Source organism: Neovison vison, chromosome 7, assembly GCF_020171115.1.
Source record: "Neovison vison isolate M4711 chromosome 7, ASM_NN_V1, whole genome shotgun sequence".
NCBI lineage: Eukaryota > Metazoa > Chordata > Mammalia > Carnivora > Mustelidae > Neogale > Neogale vison.
Genome location: NC_058097.1, coordinates 16,776,663 through 16,802,090, shown reverse-complemented (window position 1 = coordinate 16,802,090; position 25,428 = coordinate 16,776,663). Strand labels below are relative to the sequence as shown.

At 42.3% G+C, this 25,428-nt stretch overlaps 1 protein-coding gene and 1 pseudogene across 1 annotated transcript in view; both read left to right on the top strand.

Annotated features, from left to right (window-relative positions):
- The window catches only part of TANGO6 (transport and golgi organization 6 homolog), a 182,841-nt gene that overhangs the window by 128,903 nt on the left and 28,510 nt on the right, over positions 1-25,428 (top strand). Inside the window, exons 16-17 of the mRNA XM_044255839.1 lie at positions 10,491-10,642; positions 20,401-20,514. Coding sequence (XP_044111774.1) covers positions 10,491-10,642; positions 20,401-20,514 — 266 coding nt within the window. The remainder of the gene's footprint in view (positions 1-10,490; positions 10,643-20,400; positions 20,515-25,428) is intronic.
- On the top strand, positions 21,866-22,769 carry LOC122911305 (annotated as a pseudogene).

Genomic DNA, 25,428 nt, shown 5'->3' with positions numbered 1-25,428 from the left:
ATTTGAAGAACTGTTTGGAGAAAAGAGGGTCTCCCTGTCTCTCTAAAATATGCCTTGGGGGGGGGGGCGGGTCACTCGCACCAACAATAGCCCCCCTGACAGTTTTGTTTTAATTTAATAACTTGTCCCACAGAGGTCTTCCTCTGGTTACATGTAAGCCTATCAAAGTCTGTCTACATACAGTTTGCATGTAAACTATCCCTGCTTCTGTGGGCTGTGTGATGCGGTACAATGAAACTAGACCCAGGAAGGGGAGGACCAAGAACCTGGGAAATCTTTGCTAACCTGCTCATAGCTCAGGGTCACATCTTGGTTACATTACCTTAAAAAGGATAACAGTATGAATGAAAAACCAAAAGCAGCAGATTAACAATTAGCCCGAGGGAGAAACATGGGTTCTGACAAGTAGGCACCAGTAGGGGGAAATCTATGCAGGGACTCCCCAGCATTCTTGCCCAGTGACGGCTGTGACCTGCCTCCCTGGCAAGCCCTATCAAGATGAGACGGTGGCTTTGGCTGCAGCCCGCCGTAGCACCCTAATATGTGCATCAGGTTGAGAGGTTCAGCAGCTTTCACAATGCTGTCAGTCATCTCCTATTGTTAGGAAATCGAAAGTGTTCAGTTCTTTCCCCCTTGAAAATGGGGAAGAAGAGGGGAATTTTTTTGTCCTTCTCTGGAGGCTAGAATTAATAGGATGCCCACCCTTGCTCAAGACAATAAAGTGACAAGTCTGGTGTTTGCCCACAGACCAGAGGAACTTATCCCCATCACACACTATAGCTTGTGCAGTGTTTTAAGGCCTTAGTCCCTGGCTTCTCTTCTGCCCATGCTTTATAAAGTTAAATAGAGAAAGAACAAAATTGCAAGGACTGAAATGTCAGAGATGTGGGGGAATCCATTGGCCACATTTATGTCCTTTGTTTCAGAATGGAAGTTCCTGCTGATCTTAATGGAGAGCCAAGTAAAGATCTTGATGGCAGTAGGAAAAACCCTCTGTCTAGAGACAGGAGCCTGGTCTTGAAAACCTGGCTGTCCTTCAGTAGCTGTGTGACCTGGGATCAGCCTGGTTTTTTTTTGTTTTTTAGATTTTTATTTATTTATGTGACAGAGAAAGAGAGACAGCGATAGCAGGAACACAAGCAGGGGGAGTGGAAGAGGGAGAAGCAGGCTTCCTGCCGAGCAGGGAGCCTGACATGGGGCCACATCCCAGGACCCTGGGATCATGACCCCTGAGCCAAAGGCAGACACTTAACCACTGAGCCACCCAGGCGCCCCAGGATCAGCCTGTTTTCAACTTTTCTTTCCTTGTTTGTAATACAGAGTTAATAGGACTTTTTTCCTGCCTACCTCAATTCTTGTGAGGCTCCAACAAGATAATAGGCACACAGGGCTTTGCAGATAAAAGGCTTGTAAGTGTGCTCAACACTGTTTTATTCCCCGGCATTTTATATCTGTAGCTGCATAATTGATCTTCACTAAAACCTCTCCCCTGTTCATAAAGGGCTCTGTGGGGGAGGGAGACCTGAATCAGAAAGAGATGATTTCCCAAGAGCTGCAGGGGAAATTCAGGGCCGAAAGGTAATTGTTGTTAATAGATAAAAATTTACCTATGAGTTTTTTAATGATGAATTTCATCAAAAATTAATTGCATTTAAATTATTTAATTCTCTAAATAGCTTTTGGAGGGGAAATCCTGCCTGTCAGGATCTGTGCAGTGTTTTAAGGCCTTAGTCCCTGGCTTCAATCGAATCTCCTTCTGACCTTGACAGAAATTATAATTTGTTGACTCTGGTCCACACAGCACAGTGACGTGTGTACATGAAGTGTTACAAGCAGCTGGGAGTTCTGCTGTATTGCTTCCAACAGTGAAGTAGAGGTCTAGGTTCTGGAATGGAGGAAAAAGGAATAGACGTTAGGGAGGACATAATAGGTAGGGTACATGGACAGAATTAGATTTCTATTTTATCTATTTCCTCACTGATTGGATCAGCAGCAATATTTCTGTGAGGGCATGTGGCTGTCCATAATGTCACCCCTAAGGACCATTTTCATTCCAGAATAAATGGGAATTCAAGATGCGAGGAAAGTTGTTTCTCTCTATCCTTTTTCAGTAACTAATTCAGTGAAAAAAAATTTTAAGATCAATTATTTATTTGAGAGAGAGAGTGAAAGAGAGAGAGAGCACGAGAGAGGGGAGGGTCAGAGGGAGAAGCAGACCCTCTGCCAAGCAGGGAACCAGACATGGGACTCAATCCTGGGTCTCCGGGATCATGACCTGAGTCGGAAGGCAGTGGCGGAACTGACTGAGCCCTACCCTGGCACCCTAATTTAGTGAAATTAAGTGTGTATTTTATCATTTAACTATTTTGCAGTTTCTCCCCCACATAACTAATATAAAAACTGAAAATACAGAAAGTATCATCTTGGAGAAAGGAAGAGCATATTTGAACTGGTTGGATTACAGAGGGGGTTTAAACACTGCAATTGAGATTGGGGAGCTTACAAAGATAAGATTAAGATTCAAAGATATGCAGAGAAAGACCAGTTCTCTATCTCCACTTGAGTCGGGTCCATACAGGGCAGGGAAATAAAGAGCAAAAGAGATTTGATTTAGACAAAATAAAAGGGCTGGAGCACAGAGGTTTTAAAATATTTGCAGGACATCTTGCGTTAATGTTTATCACATGTGGTTTGGCACAGCCATGCGTAGAGATGGAATATTGGACCAAATGGCCAATTATATACAAGGACCTCTAGGTTTAAATCTTCAGTATTTTTCTTGCTTCTTTTAAGGGACTTTTGAATTACACTGAAATTTTTTTTAAAAAGACCGATGCGCTGGAAGTTAATTTAGAAGGTTTTTAAAAATGTCACTCCTTAAAGTGCCAGTTCTGAAGTAGTAAAGACTGAAATTGTATTGGCACCATCTTTTACTGACAAATAAGGAAGCAAAGAGCTGGCAGAAGCAATGCCATTCACAAAGCAGAGCGAAAGTTCTGAGTTCTGCTTTATTGGTGGTCAAGGGCAGAATCTGGTTCTTGTAGTGGGCATATCATCAAAGAACCTGGCTCTCCCGCCTTATGTTTGATGGGAGCAGACATTGCGATTTGTCCGAAGAATTCACCCCAAGCCTTCGGTCTCTGAGCTTTTCGAAAGCAGCAGTGTACATCAGATTCTGCTTCTACATACCTCTTTTCTTCTAATATGTTAAGATTTTTATATGTTATTTTTTCCAGGTTTATTGTAAAATAGATTCTCTAGTCCTCCTACCCTTCCTACTTTCAAAACTTGCTTTTTAGAAAAGCAGCTTTATTGACATATAATTCATATACCATATAATTCACCCATTTATAGTGTATAGTTCAGGATTTTTTGTGTGTGTTCACAAGGTTGTGAACCATCACCACAGTCAATTTGAGTACATTTCATTACTCCAAAAGAAATTCTGTACCCATTACCAGTCAAGCAATCACAAGTGTACTTTCTATCTAAGGATTTACTTACTGTGGTCATTTCCATCTCCATATATGAAATCATACATGTGTGTTTTTTTGGTATGTGACTGTGTTCTTTCATGTAATCTTTTCAAAGTTCATCTGTGGTGCAGCATTTATCAAACCTCATTCCTTTTTACTGACAAATAATATTCCACTGAATTATTTAAAGTAGCTATACCAGATTACTGTAACAAAGGGCATGCTGCTAGGTAAATATGACCAGAAATAGGCAGGGTCATGTCATAGGGGGTATGAAGTTAAGGATTTGAGCAGTGGGGAACTGCTAATGCAAAATGCTTGAGCCACTTGGAAAGCCAGTTTGGCAGTTTCACATAAAACTAAACATATTCTTACCATATAAGCCAGCAATCATGCTCCTTATTATTTACGCAGTTGAGTTGAAAACGTATATCTGCACAAAAACCCGCCTGTGTATGTTTATAGCAGCTTAATTCATAATTGCCAAAACTTGGAAGCATCCAAGGTGTCCTTCAGTTGGTGATTGGAATAGATTGTGGCATACCCAGACAGAGGAATTTTTTCAGCACATAAAAAAAATGAGTTATCAAGCCATGAAAAGACATGGAGAAACCATAAAAGCCTGTTACTAAGTGAAGGAAGTCAAGTCTATGTACCATATGATATTGTTGGAACAATAGGACATTCTCCAAAACTATGGAAACAGATCAGTAGTTGCCAGGAGTTAGCCTCCAAAGAGAGATAAGGATGAGAGATAAGGCAGAGCACAGGGGATCTTTAGGTCAGTGAAGCTCTTCTGTATGATACCACAGTGATGGATACATGTCCTTATACGTTCGTCAGCCCCTGCAGTGTACAACACCAGAGTGAACCTTAATGTAAACTGTGGGCTTTGGGGATTTTGCTGTGTTTTTTTCGGTCCATCAACTGAAACACATGTCTGGTTCTGGTGCAGGATGTTGCTAGTTGAAGAGTCTGGGGAAAGAGGGGTTGGAAGTATATGAGAATTCTGTACTTTCTACCCAGTTTTGCCATGAACCTAAAACTGCTCTAAAACATAGTGTCTATTTAAAAAAAAAAAAAAAGCATTATCAAGGGCACCTGGGTGACTCAGTGAGTAGAAGGCAACTCTTGATCTCAGGTTCATGAGGTCAAGCCCCACACTGAGCTCCATGCTAGGAGTGGAACCTGCTCAAAAAAAAATTATTAGAAGAACAAAATCTTTCTCTCTCAATCTCTAGTGCCATATGGAATCCCTTCCCCATAGTAGTACATATCGAATGTTATCATTAAATTGGCTAGTTGGAAGGGCATTTCTCAAACTGAAGCTTGGAGATTAAATCTGATCTATTTCAGGGGTCTGAATTCTCTAAAAGAACTTTTTAAATGTTGCGTTTTCATCTTACTGATAATTTTGAATCATCCGGATTCACATTACAATCAAGTCGCGCTGCACAATTTCAGTGCCTCTGTTTGTGTTTGAGAAACACTGGACTAAAACATTCAGCATGCATATAAACTTCTGATCACAGAAGTTCATTTTTCTAATGAACTCCTAAGGAGTGCTGCTGGCTCTAAGTGATCATTTGGTCTTTGAGAAATGTAACTGATTTTACGCAGCAGCACCTTAGCCAGCGGGACTGGATATTTCTTAGTTACTTCCTACTGGTAGATAGAATAGAGTACTGAGGAATGGTTTTATCTGTGCTCGTATCTATGTGCCCCCAGTTTTTTTTAATTAAAAGGACAGAAGGGAGGGAAGAAAGAAGGAATAGGGGAGTCCCCAGACATTAATAAGGGAGTATTAATAGGCTGGTTTAAGGATTTGGCCAGGGGTGGCGTTTTCTTTCTCACTGAGTTTTTCTCAATTTCACTGTTAGGAACTGTTTCAGTTAACTAGGGGAGTGGTTGAGCCCTTGAAATCAGCATGTCCCCTGGCTCCAGAAGTGACTGTTTTAATTCAGATCTTCCACTACATAAGTGTCTCTCGTTGCAAATCATCTCACCGCTTCTGTGAGATGGGATCTCGTAAATTAATCTATCAGTGTGGACTTGAAAGTTCCATTGGAAAGCTTGGTAAAAATCTTCCAAATCCTAATATATGAAAAGAATCTGTTCACATAGATGATAATTGATACAAGTAAGCCATAGGCAGGTTAAAAAAATTTTCATCTCTCTTTTCACTATACTCTTGATTTTTCACCTTCCAAAGCAACCCATTTTTATCAGGTTTGTTCAAACAAATCTAGTTCCTTCACTTGCTTCCTTGAACACACAGCTGTGTGCTTTTCGGTAAGGTTGATTATTGCTGACTTCCTGAGAAGAATATGGAAATGCAAATAGCCAGGTGTTGTCATCATCATTGAACTAAGTAGGAATCATTAGAGCTGAACTAAGATAAACCTCTCTGCCTAGCATCTACTGGAGTAAGTCTCTAAAAGTGAGCTTGGATTTACTGTGTTCATTTTCCTAAGCCATTCAGAAATGCCTGAGGGAAAGATGGTGGTCTCTCGAACTTCACTTCACTCCTCATGGGTATCCCTTACTGCAAATATTGTAGTCTGTGGTGGGTACTTTCTGAATATGGGGGGGGGGTCAGAAATCAATACCATTTTTTGTAAAAGCCATATAACATGCGTATTGTGAAGGGGACAAGGTGACAGGATGGTAATGAATTGTTTGCTCTTGCCGGGAGCAAGTATGTGCTCTCTTAAAGACGAAAGGTGAATTTTGGAATCTTGTGGTTCAAATAAGTTTCAACTGAAGCACTAAGAACATCTCATCTGGATAAAGAAGAATACAAAAAAAAAAAAAAAAAAGAAGAATACAAAAAAACAAAAAAAAACCCCAACAATGCACAAAAAACCACACAGAAATAACAACATCAGGCTTCTGGCTCAGCAGAGAGGTTGCTTCCCCCTCTCCCAAATAAAGAGCTGCTCATGCTCTCTCTCTCTCTCTCTCCCAAATAAATAAAGAAAATCTTTTAAAAAATAAAATAAAATAAAATAAAATAAACCCTAAACCCAACCCCTCCAGGATGGGATCATTGAGGTTTTGTTGCTTAATCAGAAATTGAGGAATAGCAGCAGATGTCCCAGAGCCCAGGGTTTTAGTTCATAATGAAATGGGTTAGTCAGTAGTTGTGAAATATGCTCAGCATATAACCCCTTCATATAAACTACTACTGTAAATAGTTACTCACCTTTTTTTTTTTTTTTAAATGGGTTGGCAGATATATAAGGATGACTTAGCTCTTTGGGAAAGTCATATATATATATATATGCTGATGTTTTAATAGGTTGGCAGATATATAAGGATGACTTAGCTCTTTGAGAAAGTCATATACATATATACGCATGCTGATATTTTAAGAGTCATGCTGTGTACTACACTTTCGTACCAATTAAAATTGCAATTAAAAGAAAGAAAATTATTGGGTTTAATTTTTTTTATTTTGTTATGAAACTGATTTTCAGTCCTTTAAAAAAAACATATACTGTCTTAAATTCCTTTGTTTTGGCAAATTTAACTTTTCTGGCTTTGCACTGTTAGACATTGAACTGACATAGAAATGCTCTACAATTTTTTTTTTAAGTTTATATTAGTTTTTAGTAATTTCTGTACCCAATGTGGGACTTCAACTCACGACCCCTAAGATCAGGAGTTGCATGCTCTTCCAACTGAGCCAGCCAGGTGCTCCAAAGTGCTCTATAATTTTAAAGAACATTCCAGTTTTCATATTATATGTTAGAATGCTTTTGGCTGCAGATAACAGAAACTCCCAACTCAACTGGCTTTAAATAATAAGGAATGAATCATTACACAAAATAAAAAGTCCAGGACTGGTTAATTTTTTGGCTTCGTGATACATTGAAGATTCACATTCCTTTCATTTTCCTGCTCTGCCAGCCTAAGCTATTGACTTCATCCGCTGGTCCCTTATGGTTTCAGGTTGACTGAAGTAACTCTAAGGTGTTATCAGAGCAGAGATAAAATGTCTTTAGCAGATTTTCCTTCACACCTCTTGTTCAGACTAGGTTACATGCCTATGCATAAACCAGTTAAGGCAAGGGGATGTGTCTACCATGATTCACTTAGACCCTTGAAGACGTTAGCCTGAATCACATGGGTGGTGATTGGGGCAGGGGAGATGACGGATATGTGAACAAAATTAGAGTGCTATTTGCATGCAAAAATGGGAGAATGCCAATGAGATGTGCATAATAAAATGTGACATATAAGGATCCCTAAAACTAAAATTAAGAACCCTTTATGTAGGATCTTGAAAATCTCTGCCTGCGTCAAATTCCAGCCCTGGAAGCTATATTCTCTGACTACATGCATTCATTTTGTTCTACATAGAAACCTGGTCAGGAGTGACCCCCATCCTGGAGACTAGAATCCGGTAGTCTTGAGAAGCTAGCTGTGCGGCATGATAGGAGCTCAGGGGATGGAGGTTTCATCAGAGGCAAGCAGTGGCCCCCAGGAATTGGGAGCAGAGATGTAGATCCATGAAGAAGAGCAGGACCGAGCAAGGGTGTCACAAATGGAGTCTGTGTGTGTGAGCCCTGAGGGAGATCGGGTTGCAGAGAACATGATGGCAGCGCACTCTGAGAAACACAGAGCGGATACAGCCGATACAGCTCTTCTAGCCCCAAACCCGGCAACACCATAGCGCAGAGCCCAGTGATGGAGTACAGTGCAGGGTTCTTGAGATGCTAACCTTCCTTCTTCCTGGCTCTCTCCTCTGGGTTCTTAGGTTCTTGGGAATGGGATTGGTGGAGGTTGCAGTTAAGTGGTTGCTCATTTGGAAAGTAGTAATGAAGCTCAGGCAGGGCCAGAATTTATATACACAGGACGTTAAATTGTGGTTTTATTAATGTCAGGATAAGAAACAGCCCTATGATGTCTATACTGAATATCAAACTTCTGTTGTCCCTTTACTCTTCACTGTCCTCCACAGCCTTCATCATTTGTTCCTTTAGGTCTTCTCCTCTGAGAGCTTTTCCCAGAGCCCTCACCCCTGGCTCTCAGTCTCCCCCGCCCCATACACCTTCCTTATTTTTCCTCATAACCGTTTCTGCTGCAGGAAGACTTATTTACCATTTATTATCTTTCTCCCCCACTAGAAGTAGGTTTCATGAAGATGGGACCTTTACTTTCTTGCTCATGTTTTATTACCTCCAGACTGAGAACATAATTTGGAATAATGCTGGTTGAGGGACACCTTGCTGGCCCAGTCAGTAGAGCATGTGACCCTTAATCTTGGGGTCGTGAATTCAAGCCCAACATTGGGGGCAGAGTTTACTAAAAAACAAAACAAAACAAAAAGGAAAAAAAAAAACACTAAAAAAGAAAAAGATAAGATTGGTTGGATGAATGAATGAGATACCTCTCGATGTTCTTCCTAAAATTTTTCTCAAGGACTATTTCTTGTTTATGATTGGATCCCCAGGCCTACCGTAGTGCCTAGCACATAGTTCCTTTTCTTTGCCACTCATTTTTAACTCTAAATCCCTACGTTGGTAAACATTCACTTGTTTGTTATCTGCTCTTACCTTTCATCCTGCAATTTCCCCCCCTCCTCCCCATTCCAGAGTGACTGAGATTAGTGAAACTGGACTCTGCAGGCAACCTCTGCTCGATTCTATGATGGCTTTGGGCATTTTATCACACAATCCTGAGACTGTTGGTCCTTACCCATTTGTACCCACCTCCTAAACTTTGGGCTTCTTAGAGGGTAAAGATTATGTTTATATATTTTACCCCTAGAACATTAGCATGATACCTAGCATGTAATTTTGTTTTGTTGAATAAACTAATGAATTCAGTTCAGTTAGCATTTGTTGAGTACCTAGCACATACAAAGATTACTAAGAACTGAAGGGAACAAAATTCTACACTCAAGGAATTCATAGTCTAATGAGAGAGGCTGCAAACAGGAATCAAGGCATTAGTGACACTTGTGATTTAAGCCAAAGTGATTTAAATTCAGGGAACTGTGGGACTTCCCAGGACAACTAATTAAGGCCAACTGAGGAAAGATTTCATAAAGGACATGGTATTTGAGTTGAGCCTGATAGGCCAAGTTGGTGGTATTTTGTTTTATTGTTGTTGTTGTTGTTGTTTGTGATTCATCATTTTGATGATTAAGAATAGATGACTTTAAGCAATTATTCAGGAACCATTTTGTCACCTTATTGATATCATGCAGCCTTAGGGCTACAAAAAAGCTAAAGGTGTAGTATTTGTACTTGGGTTTTGGACCTAGAGCCTCAGAACCTAAATCAAGACAAAACCTCTTTAGCCCTTGACAAACCTGTGGAGGAAGAAGTTGTTTCCATTTGTAAAATGACAATTCTGAATGTCTTAGTGTACTATTTCTCCTCTCTTCAAATAAAACGAAAACCTCTCTTGACCCCCACTTCCTTGACTAGCTGCTACCCCATTTCCTTGATCTGCTTTGCTGGAAAACTCCTAAAGTGATCTTTCTGTGCACAGTTATCGCATTCTCTTAGAGTCACTTCTTTCCTGCTCTCACCCCTGCCAGTCCATCAAAATCATTCTCATCAGGGTCAAAAGTGACCTCATTGTCATTCATTCTAATGGTCAATTCCTAGTCCTCTTCCTACGTGACATTGAATATTCTCCCAGAGCATGACTTCTAATGGTTATGCAAGTACTTGAAAATATAAAACACCATACTATATACCATGATAGTATCACCATACCTTCTTAAAAAAAAAAAAAAAGATTTATATATTTGAGAGAGTAAGAGAGAGGGAGAAAGAGCATGAGTTGGGGTGGGGCAGAGGGAGAAACAGACTCCCTGCTGACCAGGGAGCCCTGCATTGGACTTGACCCCAGGACCCCGGGATCATGACCTCAGCTGAAGTCAGATGCTTAACCTAGTGAGCCACCCAGGTGCCCCTCATTATTCCTTTTTTAAGAACTTGAAAATTTATTTTTAAAGATTTTGATTTCATTTTTTTATTTTTTTTTTCCCTGTAGGGGACATGGTCTCAAAATACAGAGAACCTTTGATCCACACCTTCCTGAGGGGAGCAAGAGATCCTGATAGTGCTCATAGAGCCAGCAGCTTATCAAACCTTGGAGAACTGTGCCAGCGGCTGGATTTCCTCCTGGGCTCTGTGGTTCATGAGGTGATGCATGTCGATTCCTTTCTCTAAAGCTTGTTTTTTTTCTTGGACTTAAGATATAGGATTGGGAGTCAGATCTATGGTTTTTTTCCAGATCAGATAAGTCATTGAACCTCCCTTGGCCTCACTAATCTTCTATGTATATCGAAAGTTATATACCGAAGAATTTTTTTTGTTGCAAGTAACAGGAAGTCACCTTAATCTACCTTATGCATTACAAGAGGATTTATTATAAAGATTCCAAGATAGCTAACAGAGTTGAAGGTACCTTGAGCAAGAGCACATGGAACTTAACCCTGGGTCTGTGGGCCATCTGTGAGTTTCATCTCTGTTCACAGAAAAATCTCAGGCAAATATTCTAATTGGACCTCTTTCGTCAGAGGTGCCCTGTAGTTCACGGGGATGAGATTATTTACCCAAAAAGACGAATTAACTTCCATGTTTTGTTCACCACTTTACACCCAGTATTTGGTACATCGTACACAAAGGCTGAACAGGCAGCCACAACAATAGCCATGCGGGATGTTGACACTGGACACTCCTGGTTGATGAAATGTGCATCTTGCTGTTGTCCTCTACGAACATCTTCCTCTAGCTTCTTTGATTTTATATTTGCCCTTGTGTTTGTTTAGTCATAAATATATTAATATATATCCTGATTCCCTACTGTGTGCTAGGCACTCTGCTATTTAAAGAAGATGGTGGACAGAAAAAGACCAGTTAACATGTGGATAAGAGTCTTTTTATTGCCAATGCTCTTGACTGTCTTAAATCTTCATTTGGAAGAAGTTGGCTTATAAATTATAAATATACAAATAAAACAGTTTGTGTTATTTTTCTGTTTGTGAGAGATCGGATTTCTCATACAGAGCACATAACTTTCCTCGAACAAAAACAGAAGAACTGTAATAATTCTGGCTCCTTTTACACTATTTAGTATGCTGAGGTTGACCATATTGAACAACAAGTATTAAGAAGTTCCTAGTGAGAAGGAATTTTCTTTGATGTCTGGTGATTGTGTCTTATGAATAAGCAGAGAAATACACTCATGGATATTGCAGACACTTGAATTTATGGCATTTCCTGATTCCTGAGCTTTATAGTCTTTGTTTTATTGATAGTAAAGGCTATTCATGTCCTTAAATTCCAACTTCAGATTTTTAAGAAATTTATCCATCAGTCATTTCCTCTCCTTTAGCTCTTCCATGAGGGACATACCCCTATGTCTAACTTGTACTTCTTTTTTCCCTTCTTTTTTTTTAAGTTTTTATTTAAATTCCAGTTAACATACAGTGTTATATTAGTTTCAGGTGGAGTTTAGTGATTCAGCACTCAGATACAATACCCCGTGCTCGTCACTACAAGTGCCCTCCTTAATACCCATCACCTATTTATGTATCCTTTTTTAAAATAACTTAGAAGCAATGATCCTTACCAACTTCAGACCTTAGAGTGCTCTAATGTATGTGAACCGTTAGGTACCTGATCTTCAGTGGTTTTGGATGGTGCTTAGCAAATCTCTTGTCCATTAATATATGAACTTGTAACACTTAAGAGAAGGCATTTGCAGTAGCTCACCAGTTCTCCCGACTTCTTCACAAGTGTTTTCTCCCCCTCCCCAGAGGCTCCCTTTGTCCCAGGCCCCCACCAGGCACCGTGGAAGTCAGCATGAGCAGGATGGACACCCCGACTCGGCTGGGGCGAGGCCATGTCGTTCAGCGCCCTGCAGCGAACCCTGCAAGCGTTCAAGTCTTCCTGGGGGGTGGTGTCCAGGTCCCAGCATGCCTTCTGGGCGCTCTACTCTTCCCACTGGTTCTAGAAGGGAAGCACCTGCTAGGCACCTTGGCTCCCCAGGCCTGGGGCCAGTCCAGAAAGGGGGTTGCTGAGGGTGCAGAGCCGAGAGAGGCAGGGATGGTCTGTGTGGACAGTGGGCGGCACAGAGGGTAGGGGTACTAGTGATGTGCGGCTAAAGATTTCAGCTTATTAAAACATCTCTGGGTCAGATAGTGAAGTGGTTCCCGCATTTTTTCTCTGTTTACTCGGGCTCTTCACATGACTGAACCCAAACTGAACCATAAACCATGATCTGAACCAAACCCAAATATTATCATTTTTTTGTTAAAGAGAGAGCGAGCATGGTGGTGGGGAGAAGGGCGGAGGGAGAAAGCGAGAGAATCTTACGCAGTCTCCATGCCCAGCGTGAGCCTGCCCTTCGGCTCAATCTCAGTGACCCTGAAATCATGACCTGAGTCAAAATCAAGAGTTGGACCCTCAACTGACTGAGCTGCCCAGGTGCCGCTAAATATTATTATTTTTAATAACAGCTTTGCTGAGATGGAAGTCCCATACCATATAAGTCACCTATTTAAAGGGTACAATTCAATGACTTTTAGTTTATTTACAGAGTTGTGCAGCCATCACAAAATTTTTAAAACATAACTGTGAACAGAATAAAAACTTATCCCAGATCTCCTAGTGGATCAGCCCAGGTTTGACAGGATTCCATACATTTTCTAAAACCAGTGACCCCCAGATAGTACCTCATGATCTTCTATGACCAAAAAAACTGAGACCATGTTTCTTTTTGAGTCCTAGACTCTTCTCCCCCTTTTCTCTCTTAAGGAAAATGTAGCACGCTATAGCATACTGGGGACATATGATTTCCCATCAGGACATTAGACAGAATTCTTGGTTTGATTGAGTAGAAAAATTGAGCTCAAGCAGGTTTTATAACATTCAAGAAGTGTCATCTCTCTGGAGAACCACCTGACCTGTTGAAAGAGGATGAAACCCCCAAGTGCACTTAGGGATGGGAATCAGTGAAGACCTATCTCCAAACTACCTATTTACCTGCGGTCACCTGAGCACATGACTTAGACTCTGAACTTAGTTTCTGGCTTACACGGGATTAAAGGGGCGTCTGGCTGGCTCAGCAGTAGAGTTTGTGACTCTTGATCTCGGGCAGTTAGTTCAAGCCCCCCCCACCCCCGGGGCCGGGAGGGTAGAGATTACTAAGAGAAAAGGCAGGAGATTAAAATACCTACACTGCAGAGTTTTAACCAGGATCTAAAGATAACGTATATGTGGAAAATAAGAGAAGGTGGATATGGTAGTCAGCATTATGTCAGGTGGAAGGGAGGCTGCAGTGTGAAATAGGGGATTCAAGGTGAACTTCATTTGGAAAGGTGACAATTGAACAAAGGTTTTTTTGTTTTGTTTTGTTTTTGTTTTTTTTCTAATTAATATTTTTCTTTAAGGAGCATTTTGGTCATTTGAAGGAGGCTGATGATGACAGTGCCAAGCATGGCAGCAAGGAAATGAGAGAACAGGGGTAACCAGTGTCCTTCAGATGTCCCCAGCCATACATCTACCCAACACCTACAATGTGCCAAGCCCTTTGTTAGAGGCTGAGATTTCAAAACCCTACAAGATCCCACCCTGCTTTCTAGGCTTGGGTAACCTGGTAGAAGCCACAGACCTCGGTGACTACAGTTACTGTCCTTTGTGACAAGTGCCACAGGAGCACATTTTAGGAGCCCCTCAGTCAGGTTTGAATGTTGGCAAAGATGTGCTGGATGAAAAGACCCTTGGACCTGAGTCTTTAGAACAAGTAAAGATTGGATAGCCCAAGAAGGCGTTTCAGCAAGGGCACCGAGCTGTGAGACAGCATGGCATGTTGGAAGAACTGTTGGAAGATTCAAGAGTCTGGAGTGAAGGGTCGGGGTTGGGAGGCTAGTTGGTGGCGGCGCTGAGGCAAGAGAGGTCGACAGGGGCTACATCATGAAGGGTCTTGTTAGCTTTACAGCTTCCTGGCTCACAGCAAGAATCAGGGATTGCTTATTAAGCCTTCAGAAATGAATTGTGAATAGGTAGTAGGCTGTTTGCTTCCCATGGTGCTAACACAAAAAGAAAGCTCTTCCTTTTGTTTCTGCCTTAACGTCCATGTGAGGAGCTGCTACTGTGGGGGCACCCGGCTGGCCAGCCCCTACCTTGCTTCTTGAGACTTGGACTCCCTGAAACACAAATCCCAGGCATGTTTATGATCACTAACAAATTATGAGCCCGGTGAGGGCAGAACTAGTCTTTATTTACCTAGGCATCCACCTGGCACCTGTTACAGTGCTTAGCATATAGTGGGTTCTCTGTTTGTTATTTAATATTGAATGAAGAGGAGAGTAAGGCTTATTGGGGAAGACTGGTTCCTATGTGTTTTGAAAATAGTAATAATAGCAAGCACTTAATACTTTCATGAGGGCCTTGTGTGTGTCAACTGATCCAGTTCTCACAAAGGAAACTGAGGCACAGAGAAATTAAATCAGTTGCCAAGGTCATACAGATAGGAAGTGGAGGGCTGGGATTTGGATATAGGCAGGTGTTTCCAGCATCCATGCTCTTAACCGTGCTGTATATTATCTTCCAATAAATGTGTTCAGTTCATTTATACGATAGCTTTTGTGCCAAAAAAAAAAATGCTTTTGTGCCTTAAAAAGAAGCAGTATTGCCATATAAGTAAAGCTACTGACAGGAAGGGTCATGCAGCTCCATTGCTTTTGGCAATGAAACTTCAGAAGGTAATATATTCCCTCTGATTTGGAAAACCAGGTGTTTCCATCCCACATAATTTCTGTCTCTTCTTTTTAGATGTTTCTTCTTATGTAGCATCCCACGCTTGCCGTGTCATCAGTGCCAAACCAGCTGCTTTGGGTGGACTACAAGTTTGAACATGGTTGGACACCTGACAGCTTTAGCCTTTTAGCCATTGAGCCCTCTGGTAGTCAGACTGCTCATGTCCATTCCAATGGAAAAAGTGCGCTATTGGGCACAGCTCTTAAGTTGTTCTTTATTTGTTTTGTTTACACAGTCAACAGATATGTATTGAGCACTTACTCTCTGCCAGTTATGGGACTACAACCAAGCTGTGTGCCAGATTATGGGGATCCAGCTGTGAACACAACATAGTTCCTTTCCTCACGTAGTGATGTTCTAGAAAGGAGACGTGGCTAACAGACAAGCAAGGAAGTAAACAGATATATCCTGTGTCAGATAGAGTGAGTGCTAAGGAAATAAATCTAGTAAGGGAAGGGGCGCAAAGGGAGCTTGTTATGATATGTGAACTTGGATGAACAGGAAAGCCTTCGCTGATGAGTGACATGTGAGATAAGACCGGAAGGAAGCAAGGGGCTGATCCAGGCAGATACCTGGGAGAGAGCATGCGAGGTGCAGGAGCAACAAGTACAGAAGCCCTGAGGCACGTGCATGCTTGACAGGCTACTGAACAGAAAGGCCAGGGTGTCAGGGGGTGGCAGTCTAAGCAGGGCCTTTTAAGGACTTTGGCACTTACTTTGAGTGATTTGGGAGGCCAAGGCCGAAGAATGAAAGGATCTAACTTATATTATTTTCTTTCTAAGAGAGTATATGTGCGCATGCGCAGCGAGGGGAGGGGCAGGGAGGGAGAGGGTCAATTCCAAGCAGACTCTCCGCTGAGTGCAGAGCCCTATGCTGTGCTCATTCGTACAACATTGAGATCATGACCTGAGCTGAAATCAAGAGTTGGACAACTTAATCGACTGGGCTACCCAGGTGCTCCATGTCCTCTGTTTTGTTATAAAATTGAACAAACTAACCATAGTCTTTTCTAACATGATCTGAATTGGTGGTCATAGCTGTAGCTCTTGGGCCTCTGAAGAAAGAGGTCCTACCTGCTGGGTGGTCCATATTTGGGCACTGTCTGTACTGTGACAGTGTTTGCTGCTAGGGAAGGAATATAAAAGATAGGATCAACCCATCTGTCTCTGTACTGGAAAATCAGGTTTTCCCTCCCTGTTGATGTCAAGATTTAACCTGTTGGAAGAGCATTATTATTTTCCCCTATTTCTCCTTTTTCTTGTCAAGAGCTATGTTGCTTGAAACCAAATCTTTTTTTTTTTTTTAAAGATTTTATTTACTTATTTGAGAGAGAGAGATCACAAGCAGAGGGGAAAGGTAGAGGGAAAAGCAGACTCCTCGCTGAACAGGGAACCCGATGGAAAATGTGATCCCAGGACCCTGGGATCGTGACCTGAGCTGAAAGCAGATGCTTAACTGACTGAGTCACCTACACATCCCTGAAACCAAATCTTTTTTTTCCTAAAGATTTTATTTATTTATTTGACATAAAAATCACAAGTAGGCAGAGAGGCAGGCAGAGAGAGAGGAAGGGAAGCAGGCTCCCTGCTGAGCAGAGAGCCCAATATGGGGCTCGATCCCAGGACCCTGAGATCATGATCTGAGCCGAAGGCAGAGACTTAACCCACTGAGCCATCCAGGCGCCCCTGAAACCAAATCTTGAAAGGCATTTCCATCTTTATCAGTCTCTGTGGGAAGTAAATTTGATTTAAGGGAACCACAGCAAGAGGCCCATCCTCAATATGACAAGTAAGATGTACCCTAGGTGAGAAGCCCATGGGGCAAACCACTTTATATGTGATGCTCAGAATTCCATAATCCTGAGCTTTGGGGTATGATGCAAAGCCATCACCTCTGACCCCACCGAATGATCCAAATTGATTACCGGTCTTTCCGTGATGGGTGCAGTTGCCTAAGTGCACTTTGAAGATAGGTGGACCTCTGAGATGAGGACTCTAGGAAATGTCCTGGAGAACCCCAGGGAAGCTCCAGTAGCCATCAGGGTTCTCCTTCATGGCAGGTTAAGTGAGCAAGCTGAACATGTATTAATTGGAGACTGTACTGCTTTTGTTCTTAAGGTTTCTCTGTGTACAAAATAGAAGGACAGATGATTTAGTTTCAGATAAGTTAGCAGACCAACTGAAACTTTAATAAAAGCAAGCTCTAAGAAAAGAGATGAAGATGCAGTTTGAAAATTGAAGTTATGCTTTCGTGACATGTAGCTCAACGCTGGTACCTTCTCACCTGGGATTTCCCAAAGTTGGTTTTGCATAATCTTACCGTTTATTTTATTTTTATTTATATAGTTCTGATTGTAGTTGGTATGTGTCGGCCATTTGGGCAAGTGATGTTTTTCCTTATTTCTGTTGGTTCCTATCAAGTGTTAAATTGCTTAAACTGATTTTTAATATTTCCAGAGTAATCATCATCTTCCTCTTTACATGTCTCTTGGAAGTGGATATGAGTTAAGTATTTTAGTTAGTAAAGAGAAAGCCTTCCGCAATGTGGTTTATTAGAATAGGTACTGACCCTGAAGGCAGGCAACACGAAGATCACATAGGATGGGTTTCGCCCTCTGGGAGGACTTAGAAACAAAATAGAAATATTATACCAGTTCATAAATTAGTAAAGACCTTACATCATCTGTCTATTTGCCAAGCCTTTTAGAGGTTGAAGGCAATGCTAAGTGTGTCCTTGGGGTTGAAGGTGTGAGAGATTGGCTATGGGAGTGACTTGTTCAGACTGGGTAGATGGAAGATAGAAGCCATGTATCCTCCCTGCTTGAGGCTTCGACGAGGGTTCTGCCCCACTGGCCTGTAGGAAAGCAACATTGCAAGCTGGACATGGGAGCTTGATCTGAACAGAAGTTTTGTTCTTGTCTCTAAATGGTATCTGCAAGAACATTGTAAAATTCTGATGCTTTAAAAACATTTTGCGTATTGACCATAATACAGTTCATAGGATTTGATTCTTGTGATAGGTGTTGAGGAAGGTTCGTGATCGGGCCTCCTCCTGATCGTCCCGGATGGTTGGTTGCAGATGGGCTCTGTCCGCTCTGGTGCATACATCACTAACAGCCAGTAGCAAGCAGGAGGCCATTCCAGCTGATCTCAGCAGGGCTTGTGAGAGAGCAGGGCTCCTCTCCCAATCGTACCTTCGAAGTGGCACAAGAAGTCAGGCATTGGCCTTGCAGGGGAAGCCCTTTTCCAGTCAGGATTCTTCTGCCTATCCCAATTGTGGAATTAATGCCCGACAGCCAGAACATAGCCTGCTCAGCCCAGTGAGGCACAAACATAGCCTGCTCAGCCCAGTGTGGCAGAACAGAGGTGGCAAGCTGGACACCAGCAAGGTTCTAGGCCAGGAAGCCTAGATCCACCAAATGTGGAAACTGAGGCCCCAAACTAAACCCAGAGGGATGCAGGCAAAAGGCTTGGGAGCATCTGTACATTATGTGGGCCCAGTCTGGTTTACCAGACTGAATAAGCTGAACTTCCATGTGTCAAGAAGGACTCAGGCCTAGCTCGAACTTGTCTCTCTGATTTCAGCGCTTACCTTGTAAATACTAAGCCTACAAGTGGAGGTAGCTATTATATTGTTACCTGTTTGGAGGTCGCCCAAGGAATTCCTCTTAGGACTGGATTGCTTCTACCGTTAATGCCAGAGGCATGGAAGCCACTGATGGTCTTGGGTCAGGGTATCCCAGGTCAAAAGCAGAAGCAGCTTGCTGGATCTTACTGAAAAACAGCCCCCAAAGAGTTGAGCTTTTCTGGGATTTCCCTTCACTTGCGAGATGCAAGTTTTGTCTAATAGATGTACAACTTGATTAAGTGCCAATACATCACAGATGCAATTATATTTAAGAACAAGCTACTTCTTCTAATCTCTCTGCCATCACTGATTAATTAGGCACTTTGAACTATGCCCAACTATTTAAAAGCTGTGAAAAATACAACCTGCATGGTTAAAATTTCTGCACAAGCCTATTTCCCCGTTTGTGCCTGTATTTTTTTTTAAACCTTTTTAAAAACCATTCTTTAAACATAATATGTATTTACACATGTTTCCAAACACACAATCTGGCTATTTTCTTATCATGGTTAGGAATCGTCCCATGGTTAGCCAAGAAGTACACTCACACAGTAAATGAAATAAAGTATGTGAAAGACCAGTTGAATAATACAGACTTACTTTCAGATTGTTGCTGCCATTGGCCGCACTTTGAAGATTTTTGTTTTTAATTTTTAAGTCTTGGATGAATACCTTAGGAAGTAGGTTTTTTGCCGTTGTTTTTAGTGGTATCGCTTTATTGAGGTTTAAAAATATTTTTGTGCTTACCAGGAGTCGGGTGGGAGCAGGGTGGTTAACAGAAACGTTCTTATTTTATGACATATAATTACTAGCTATATATCTGGCACCATGCTGTGCTAGTAATTTCTAGTCTTTTCTGTCATATGGCTGTCTTTTAAAGTAAATGAGCATTGAAAGACCTATTCCACACATGCAGAAGCCCAGGGAGACTCTGAAATTGGCACCGGGTGACTGACACGGTGGGGTACACTAGGCTTGCAAGACTGGGACATCTGAACATGCTGAAGAAGATCAGTTTGAATATTTATGTACTTCTCTAACCCTGGGCTGTAACTTTCATCAGTGGCGCATTCATATTCATGCAGGGCCTTGAACTCAGAAGGCTGCTCAGCTGAATCTCCATGGTCCTCGCTCCTTAGAAGCCACTTGTGTTTGGGCCATCTTTCCTCCCTTCGATTTAGTGTCCCCAAATGGGGACAAGTCACATTTCTTCCCATTTTTGAGGAAATACTTGAATTTTACCATGTCTTTTTTATATATACATATCCCTTCCAACTTCCTCATGCTCCCTTCTGAATACTAAATTGGATTTTGCCCTTTTCCAGAAGACCAAACTAAACAAGATCTCCACCACTAGCTCTCTCCCTCTTTATTGAGAACAGGGAAATTATCCACCCCTCTCTAAGCCAGATTGTTCATGATGAACATGTAGAAAGTGGAACCCAGGTGAAAAGCTTTAGGTAATTGTGCAATCTGGATTTTTATTGACTTCTCTCTCACCCTCCTAGGTAACAGCTTGCCTGATAGCTGTGGCTAAAACAGACCATGAAGTTCAAGTGCGCAGAGCTGCCGTCCACGTGGTTGTGCTGCTGCTTCGGGGCCTCAGCCAGAAAGCTACTGAGGTAAGTCAGTTCCTTACCATTTGCAGCTACTCTGCCTTTTTGGGTTTTATCTGTTTATCAGTCTTCCAGCCTCAGATCTTTGGACAGATGCGTGCAGATGAATCCATCAGCAGAGCTTTTATTTTATAGCGGAATACTATTTGCTTCTTTAGTCAGAGTCCCTATTTTCTTCTGTAGGGGTAGGCAAACTACGCATTAACTGCTGCAGGAAAACCAGAGCCCTGGTTTTTGGGTTGCGACTCTGAGTTCTGGCATTCTTCTCAGAGGGGCCGGTTCCGCGTGCGCTTACTGGACCACACTAAGCCTGCCTCTGTGCGAACTTCAGTGACTTGTCTTCCTGTCTCATTTCCTTGTTCAAAGCGAATTCCTGAAGGACCTCACTTAAAACGCTTCCTTTCTTGCTGTGAATTCAATCCCTGAGATTGTAGTTGCTGCATAAACTTTTTTCCTCCTCCGAATGGGTCTGGCTGGATTTCTCCCCAGTGTATGGCCAATATAAGAAGAAAGCATATATATCCATATGTGTGTGAAGGATGAGTAACCTCAAAATTAATTTTCCTCTTGATTTTAATGGAAACTCATTCCCAGCTGAGTTTATAGAGAGAGTTTACATTAATAATTTATTTCCTGGTATCCACAGTACTTATCTGTGGCTGGCACATCAGTATTTAACTGCCAGTGAAGTCTTTAGAAGAATGTTTTGTCAGACCTTCAGGCTTTACTCAGGATAGAATTTTGCCATATCAAGTGCCTGACACCATTTTTGTACAAGCATGGACTCATTAGTTATCCTCACAACTGTCCTTGATGAGAATCTACTCTACAAGAGGGAATTAAAGTGTTTTTCTTCTATCGTCAAGATCTACAAAACTCTTGGGGCACCTGGGTGGCTCAGTTGAGTCGATCTTAACCCAGGTCTGGATCTCAGGGTCGTGAGTTGGGCCCCGCAACAGACTCCACACTGGGCGTGGAGTCTACTTTAAAAAAAAAAATCTGCAAAACTCTTGCCAGATACACCATGGTTATGTAAGTTGTTAACAATGGGGGAAACTAGGTGAGGGGTATACAGGAATTCTCGTGCAGCTTGTCTGTAAATCTAAAGTTATTTTAAAATAAAATTTGAGTTTAAAATGTGAGTTATAACACTATTAAAATATATCTGTACAACTCTGTGAGGGGGCTGCGGCAACCGGCACATCCCAGGGCTTCTCGCTCCTCTCGGGCGGCACTGCCCTCACGGGCTGCAGGCAGTGCCCAGCTGACGGCCGGCCCCGCACTGCCGCAGGCACGAGGGAGCTGGGGGCTGCACACTGCTGTGCCGGGTGGCTTAGGATAACATGCAGCTGTGGCACACCAGGCTCGCCTCCGCAGGATGAAGGAGTGGGGGACTCTGGCGGGGCTACTTGCTGTGCCCCTGCTCACAGCCTGTCCGTATATTCCACCTGCCCCCACCTACTTTCTCCTGCTCTTCACTCATGCAAGTCTTCAGGCAAATTTGTCACCTACAAGTGACGGCACATCTTCTACCAAGACTCTGGGGTGTGATTGGAAGTGCTGAGATAAGCTTTTACATGGGTTTCCAGCTTCCAGCTATGATCGGTACAAGATTTGGGAAGGTCTGACCCTGAGGTTTTGTTGAGTGATTGCCCTTGATTTCTTGGGCTTTGGCTTCAGTGACATCCATCAGGCCACATCACTTCCTCCTATTTGAGCAGGTCAACATGGTGGAGGCACCTTTGCACCTCTTGGGCTCCAGAACCACAGAGTCAAACTTTGGCCCAGGGGGTGCTCTGTAGGGGGTCAGCTTACCGTGAAGAGTCTCTGGCTGTCCACCAGAGGCATATTGCCTGTGGTTGACGGCTCTCTCCTTCTCCAAAAGCCTCTCAAAAATGGAAGCCTTCTTCCTCACACGAATGATGAACTTCTTTGTATTCTCCCGAGGACTCGCCCCAGTCTTTGGGCTGTCCACCCAGTGCTCTGAGAGTGAGCTGTGGAACATGGAGGCAGGGATACCCAACAATGACAGAACTTAGTTACCGTCAGTCTCTGTGGCTACATCAGCCAATGAAAGAAGTTTAGAAGATGCTGGTTGGGAGCTCTTGCTTCTGTAACTATTCCCATTCGTTTTATCTGTGGGCCGTTGGATCCCATGAATGTCTATCCAGTGGTTTTTAAGCTGTATAGGAACACTGTCCACGGCTAGAGGATCCCCTGGCTTCCTGAATACATATACGGGCTTCATCAACTCCTTCTGAGCTGGGAAGAGTAGCTTCCCTACTTCCTTATGTTGTGTATTCTTCTTAGGAGGAAATGCCCCAGAGAGGTCCTGGCAGCCAAACGCTGTTCTCTCACGAAAGTCCACTTGACTCACACAGGTGGTCAGCATGTAGTTAAAAGCCCGCAGAAGCTCCAGCTAAGCATGTCCCAACAGTCCCTCCATTCTTCCCACTTCTGAGTGACTTGCCTCTCTCTTTTTGTCTCTGATGAGCATTACTTCTCACAGATATAGATAGACATTCTTAAAAATCTTTTCAACACTTCTGTGGATTCTGCTGAAATATTTAGAAGTACTCATTTCTGGCCCATCCTTGCCTGGAGTCCTATGGTGAAGACTGAGGAAAGGGTGTCTCTCTCCCAACCTGTCCTTGAATGGCTCTGAGGCCACATGCTGTTCAAAGTTCTCGAAGCAATACAGCTTCAAGTGTTGCTTAGAGTGAGTGAGAGTGAGTCTCCCTTGTCATAACTTTGGATTTCATTTCACCAGCTGCTTTTAATTATAGACATTTTTTTAAAATAGGTTTTGGGTTGGAAAATGTGGTATTCTAAGTATACTTTAAGACTATGATTTATCGACACATATTATATATATTTTATAAGGGTACTAAACCAACAGATACTCTGGCAGAGTAGTGAACCTTTTAAACATGTTTAATTTCTCAATAAATTGGATTCAATCCAAACTATTTACAGAATTTCCTAAAATCACAGGATATTATGAACCAGTAGCATCTGTGCCAGAGATTAATTGTTATTAGCTAATTCTAACAGCAAATAACAGTCTGACTCTTTGTACCTCAGTGCTTAGAAGCATGTCCCTCCTGAGTTGGAGGGGAGGGGATCGTTGTGTAGTCCAAATTACCGTGCTAAATATACATTGATTCCTTTTATGACAGTTGCTTAACTTCTCATTGGTTGTCCCAGAGAGGCTTCCTCATATAGCTCAGTAATCCCTGTACTTTACAGATAGGAAAGTTCCAGGAACTTTAAGAACAAATACTGAAAGGCCTATGAGCAAATGGTACTGAATATTTCTTTTTCTTGATTTCTTTCTTTCTTTCTTTCTTTTTTTTTTAGAAATTTTTATTTATTCATTTGACAGAGATCACAAGTAGGCAGAGAGGCAGGCAGAGAGAGAGGAAGGGAAGCAGGCTCCCTGCTGAACAGAGAGCCTGATGCAGGGCTCGATCCCAGGACCCTGGGATCATGACCTGAGCTGAAGGCAGAGGCTTTAACCCACTGACCCACCCAGGCGCCCCCACTTTCCTTTTTTTTAAAAGTAGGCTCCATGCCCAGTGTGGAGCCCAGTGGAGGGCTTGAACTCAGAACACTGAGATCAAGATGTGAGCTGAGATCAAGAGTTGGACACTTAAACAACTGGGCTACCCAGGTGCCCTGCTGATTTTTTTTTTTTAAGCCACAGTTTCAGTTGCCTTAATCAAAACAGGATGATTAAGTGAATTTTTAAAAAGATTTTATTCATTTATTTGACAGAGAGAGAGAGAGCGCTAGCACATGTGTAAGCAGGGGGAGTGGTAGGGAGAGGGAGAAGCAGGCTCCCCACTGAACAGGGAGCCCAGTGACATGGGGTTCGATCCCAGGATCCTGGGATCGTGACCTGAGCCGAGCCACCCAGGCACCCTGATTAAGTGATTATTTATTTTTTTTAAGACTCTATTTATTTATTTGACAAAAGGAGATCACAAGTAGGCAGAGAAGCAGGCAGAGAGAGAGGAGGAAACAGGCTCCCTGCTGAGCAGAGAGCCCGATTCAGGGCTCGATCCCAGGACCCTGGGATCACGACCTTAGCCAAAAGCAGAGGCTTTAACCCACTGAGCCACCCAGGCACCCCAAGTGATTATTTTAAATTCTTTTTTTTTTTTATTAGCAACTTTAGGTATAACAACTGAAACTGGAATTAATGTTTATTTTCTATTAATAAAAATGAATTTTGACAAAAGTGGCCAAAAAAACCCTCTATAAGTACACACACCCTTACTGAATGAGGGAGAGAAAGAAAGAGTGAGTGTGTGTGTATGTGCACAGCAAAGTATCTGGCTGGTAAAGTGAGAGAAGAAATAGAAACTCTATCTAGATTTCTCACATCTGTGTGGAGCCAATGAAAGCAACACTCCTGGTCTCACCAGTGCTAAAATAATTTGTGGCCATGGAATATTATTGTCACTTTCAAAAAACCATGTGACTGGAAAACCTCTCTCCTGTTCTCCAAACCAGCTCTGTCTTGCGCTTACTGAAATATATAAATTGTGCTTACTCGGTGAGTAAAGAAAAGGAAATGGGATGGGATGAATGTAGGATTCCTTTTCCTGGTGCATCCTTAAGAGCAGGTGTGTTAAATCTTGTAATCGTAGGTGTGATTATAATCAGTGGCACTTTAATGAGAAACGGAGATCACCACAAAGCTTTCAATCTAGGATTTATCTTTTCTGCTGTTTTGCCCCCAGGAACAGCTGAAATGAAAATGCCACTTTGCTGATGAAGTTGTGTGTGTATGTGTGTGTCTCTGTGTGTGTTTCCTCTTCTAATCACTATTTCTGAAGTTACACAGTGCCAAAAGATAATGCCAGGTTTCAGTGAATTTTCTCTTGCTGGTAGATGTGCCCGCCAAGGACCTCT